Source organism: Quercus robur, chromosome 9, assembly GCF_932294415.1.
Source record: "Quercus robur chromosome 9, dhQueRobu3.1, whole genome shotgun sequence".
NCBI lineage: Eukaryota > Viridiplantae > Streptophyta > Magnoliopsida > Fagales > Fagaceae > Quercus > Quercus robur.
The window spans coordinates 9351507-9356974 of record NC_065542.1 but is presented as its reverse complement, the minus strand read 5'-3'; the positions used below and the strand labels follow the sequence as shown (position 1 = coordinate 9356974).

Genomic DNA, 5468 nt, shown 5'->3' with positions numbered 1-5468 from the left:
AGGAGTAAGCCCAAAAATAGACCAGATGGTTATGAATAGTACAACCTCCTTTTAAGTAATTGGTACATATAATTTCATCCTTTTAAGGTCTTAAAGCAATCTCAAGTAGAGCTTGATTTTATGATTTCATCCCTCTAAAAGCGCGACCCCTAAAGTTGTGATGGTTGAGAGTAATACCTTATCATGAGGCCACTGTGACTGATCAACAAAACATGTTGGGTGGCGGAAAAATGCTGGGCTTTCAAGTGGGGGAGCTTTTGTTAAGGCAAGGCAGTCTTTGATACGATGGATGAAGGCAGGTGTGGCTACTGCTTCCCAGAGTTTTGGGTTTGGATTAACGTTTTGTTGATTTGCTAATTTGCTGATTTTTTTGAAAAATCAGTAAAAGTACAATTGTACTTAAAAAAAAATAGTAAGGCTTAAAAAGTTATACATAAACAAACTAAAAGAAAAAGGAAAAAAAAGAGTGAGCCACTGATCCATTTGCATGACTCAGTCAGGTGTACAGTGTACTGACGCAAGCTTTGATTTACCAAGGTCCTTTAGCTTATCTCTTTGATATTTTGCAAGATTCAATATTAAAAAAACACAGAAAAAGAGTATCCCATGACATTTTGAATTTCTTGAGGAATAACAATTTCAAGCAGCTAATCAATTTTCTGGAGGAAACATAATGTGCATTTGTGCACTCTAGTGCATAAGATATTTCTCCAGGAAATTCTTTCAAGAACATACACAAAAATGATGTAGAGTGTATGCATATTAAGCCAAGTCCATTAAGCTTTAATAAGAAGAAATTTCTACCGTTTATTCATGAAAAAGAATAAGGAAAAAAGAAGAAAGACCTTATCAAAAAGAAACGTCATAAGAAAAGGAAAGATCAAGAGGGAACCATTCACTTGCTCTTGTCTTCTTCCTTCATCTTCTTCTCCCACTTGCGCTTCTTGTAATCCAGCAACATTTGTGGCATCTCTTGCATCAACCTTGCAGTGTTTGCCCGTTTTTCTGCAGCAATCCTATCACATTTGTGCCCTTTCCTCTTGGTTCTCATCTCTTTCCTCTCTGGATCATATGACCAGTCTTCCCCAGCAAGTAGGACTTCTTTGCGAAGTCTAGCTCTATGACGAGCACTAATGCCAAGGGGTTTCCAGGCCCCTAGCTCCCAGTAACCCCATACACCCTTGGATAGCTCATTCTTGTACTTAACCAACTTCTCCCGCCATGGGTACTGGTAGTCCCCAACTGCCTTCACCACAGATTTTGCCGCCTTGCCTGCCATCAACCTCCCAAAGGTTCTCTGCTAGACAACAGACCAACAAAGTGACAAGGTGCACAACATGTTAATAAATCTAAGTAAGAAAAATGGGGAAGTGGAAAAGAAGAACAAGTGGTCTGAAAAGAAAACTTGATTGAGAAACAATTAAGGCAACATCCATAACAGAATAGAAGTCACTCTTTTTCCATAAATCAATAATAATAAAAATTGATATTACTTCTTCAGCATTCCAGGAGCCTATAATGGATTGCATTAAGCTTTCCATAAGCATTCAACAAATTAGATTGAGGCAACAATAATTTTTTTTTTTTTTTTAAATCACATGGGCTCAGATGAGAAATTTGGCATTGTTTATAGTATCACTGTCATCACACTGCAGATTAGAGAAGCATAAAATTAAGATGGACTGCATAAACTAGTTTAAAGCAGGTATTTGACTCAACTTAAAAAGGAACAACTTAAAAACAAATACCATGTTCAATATGTGTAAACTATAAGCGATTAAATGATACCCATTTAATAAAAAAATTCACCGAAACTTATAAACACTTTTCCATATGTATCCTTTAAAAAGTATACTATGGTTTCCATCAAACCTTGTTCTATTTCATTTTCAAACAGAGCAAATAGGGATCAGTGTCACAATACACCATATATTTTGATATGTTTAACGCCATTGAATAAGAAAGCACCAGATACGTTATATGGGTCAGATAAAGTTCCAAATGTTGACATGGTAGATCAAGAAAAATGAGGGCACAAATATAATTATATTTATTTTATAATACCTTTATATGTAAATGAATTACACATATAGCCCAAATTCCAAAAAAGTATGTAAAACAAACAGAGATAAAGTCATACTTTACATTTAAATCATAAATCAATATAAAAGATTAACTAAATGACTCACACAAGATTTCTAAGTAAAAAAGTTACAAAAGTGCTAAATTACACATGACTTGGGGTCCATAACTTGAAATCTGATCAAACAAATACAAAGTTTAGCATAATTCAGCAGATATTATTCTTTTAAAAGAAGTTTTTTGGAGGAGTGCAACTGCTCTGTCTGTGTCTGTGGGGTGTTTCTGTCTCTCTGATTCTAGGATGAGCACGGGTCCTCTCACTCGTCTTAAAATTTAGGAAATCCATTTTTTATTAACACAGAAAACATTTTTTTTGGTCACCACACAGCACTTTTAAGATTAGGAAATGTACACGTTCAGAATATCAAAAAGTACACTTAAACAAACACATTTGGAGCATTTCCTACCAACTTGGAAAGGAAAAATAACATTGATTCTTTTTTTTTTTTTTTGACATAAATGAAAAATAACATTGATTCTTGACATAAATGAAATGTGTCTGCTGCACATCAGATGCGTCTTGCAGGGATTTCAGTTCCTCAAGCTGTCTGACACTGTTAGGTGTCAGTGCATAAAACTTGTTGAGTTACTGGCATTTATAGGTTTCGAAATGTGGATTGGAAGTGGATATTTTGAATTGGAATATTAATACGAAATTTCGATGAATATAAGCAATGTAGGTGAGCACAATAATTTGATAATAAAATAAACAAAAATTATTGAAGTGCTTCACTTTTGTTGGGCTTATGCATACAGAAGAACTAACTTTAGATGATGGCAATATTAGATAGCAAAAGCAACAACTACAATTATAAAATTCCTCCACCCATGTTGTACACATTATACTATTATAGTGAAGTACCGACTACCATTTAATAGAAACTTTCCCCTGAGGGAATCATGGACATATTATGGGAAATTAAGTCATGAATTGGCTTTTATATTGTAAGCTAAACCCTAGGGAAGACTAGAAGAGAAATTTCAGCTAGGAGATGATGTTTTTACTAAGTAAAAGAGCTTCACATCTTCCATCTAGGGTTCTGAATTATAGTACTGAATATCAAATAATAATAATAATAATAATAAAAAAGACACTGTTCCAATGCAATTGCTGAGATAAGTATCATTGCAGAGATACACAATTGAATGCCCAATGGTAGGAGTAAATGAAGCACACCCATTTCAAGTGCAAGCAAACAAAGCCAACTGAAGTTTTGTAAGATACAAACTAACACCCGATAATCTTCAATTTGGATTATATCCGAATAGAGAAAGGTAGCTTTGTAAGGTTGGAAAGGATGCAATTTCTAAGCAGCACATTTTTGAATATCAACAATGTTATGCACAACAAATTTGAAAGGCCAAACAGACATTCTATATACCATATTCAGTTTAAAAGTTAGAACTATAACATTGTCAAAAAAGCGTAGAAAGTCAAAAAATACTAAAGTATAAGCAGAAATGAGTATTTTGAATCCAAATCATCCAACAAACATCATCAATACCATTTCCAATTCATGCAAGGAACACCCGTATGAGATCTTTTGTATCATGTATGTAAAACTAGACAACCTTGCCAATGAGCTATAGCTCAGCTTGGCACTTTCTCCTCCCATAATAACGGAGTAAAGGGCGAGATTGTGGGTTCAAGACCCATTGGGTGCGAGTGAAAGTTCCCCACCCCCCCCCCCCCCCCCCCAAAAAAAAAAAGATAATCCAGTTCATACCCCAGTTAAGTAATCAAACTGAATGTAAGCTTATTGGGTTCAAGATCAACAAAATGTAGTTAATAATACAGCATACAACTCTGAATCTCAGCAATACCAATTCTAAATATAAAAAATTTGGACTATTAAGTAATTTTATTCATTACCAATTCAAGTAACAGTTCAGAAATCAATTGGGTATTAGTCATTTCAGGTACTTAACTAAATAAACCCTAACTGATACACAAGCAAAGCAATCACACTGATTCTGTAACCTAATCAAAAACCCAATTTTCTTAAGGGTATATCTTATCTTCAAAGATTAAGATTCCATCGGGCAGAGATTTTTCATGGGGGAAGTAGCAAGAGTATGGAAAACTTATAGAACTACGAACTTTGAAACCATAAACCCTAAACCTCCCTTTAGGTTTATGAGAAAGTAAAAAGCTTTCCACATTTTCTCGGCAACCAAACAATTACGAGAGAGAGAGAGATTATACCTAAATCAGCTTCACCGTCGGGACTCGCCACCGCCGGTCTTCACCTTCAGGCGTCACTGCCGTTCCTTCCTCACTCACCCAACTCTGTCCACTGAAATCAGCTCAGTACTCACTTATGAGGTTTTGTTTTTGAAAAATGTTAAACTTTTACCGCGACTGTCACATACGGACTTTTAGCGGTAGATATTTGATGGTAGGTCTATGTACGAATCTCCATGCAGTCACGACTAGTTTCGTGCAAAAAAATATATATCAACATTTTTTTATCTATTACTTTAGGCCATTTTGATATTATACTAAAAGATTTAAACGCTAATTTGACACATTTATAATGTTAAAGATTAAATTAATATACAAGATTACAAAATTACAGACTAAATATGTAATTTATCCTTAGGTTAATTATCATTTTTTAGGGAGAACCTATTAATTCTTAATTGTCAATTATCAATTGGTTCCTTCATGAGTATTATTAATTTTCAAACATAAAACAAATAAATAAATAAATAGTGTAAGGACACAAAATCTTTAACGGCCCAACAACGATGTTGGGCTCGCACATGGAAAGTCCCTCACAATAATATTTGTAGAGAGTGGGGTTGAAAGGCCAGCGTTGGATTTCAGGGCGACATTTCGGGCCGGACTATAGATGAACTAATATGAGAAAGAGCTTTGGGCCGGATATTCAGGCCCTTCAATCTTGTATCCAGGAGGATTTGGCTCCTCGGATCATGTCCGAGGAGAGGTGGTGCTATCCCCGGTTACCCGTCGGTGGGTTTTTATGCGGTGTCCGGCGTATATTATCCAGGCATTCTCTTTCATCAAGTCTTTCGCCAGAAGCCAAATGGAGAGCCCCCTTTTTGGTCACATAACACTCTCTTTTATACTAGCCTCCGTTCGTTGTCCTTCGTCCACGTGTAGGGTCGATCTTCCCGGGACAGATATCTGTCCCATCAGTCTAATCCCAAAAATTGCTGGAGATGATCCATAAAGCCTAAGATCCCGGCTCTGTTAGGGGCAGTGTCATGTCAGGGAAGGGTATTAAAGACAACTTCCCCAGGATATTTTCTGATCTTTCTAATTTACTCGTGTTCCGTTTCTATCCATGAGGTTTTGGACC

General features: G+C 35.8%; 1 protein-coding gene across 2 annotated transcripts; it reads right to left on the bottom strand.

The window, feature by feature from the left end:
- Nucleotides 1–578: 578 nt before the first annotated feature.
- On the bottom strand, nt 579–4526 carry LOC126699461 (uncharacterized). Of its 2 annotated transcripts, none has more exons than XM_050397295.1 (2): nt 4349–4526; nt 579–1300 (listed from the first exon to the last, which is right to left on the bottom strand). In XM_050397295.1, the coding sequence occupies exon 2, from the start codon at nt 1277–1279 to the stop codon at nt 896–898; it is 384 nt and encodes a 127-aa protein (XP_050253252.1). In that variant the 5' UTR covers nt 1280–1300; nt 4349–4526; the 3' UTR covers nt 579–895. The 2 variants fall into 2 exon arrangements, with proteins under 2 accessions (XP_050253252.1, XP_050253251.1); XM_050397294.1 differs by having other exon boundaries at nt 579–1297; nt 4349–4517.
- Between the last annotated feature and the right edge of the window lie 942 nt (nt 4527–5468).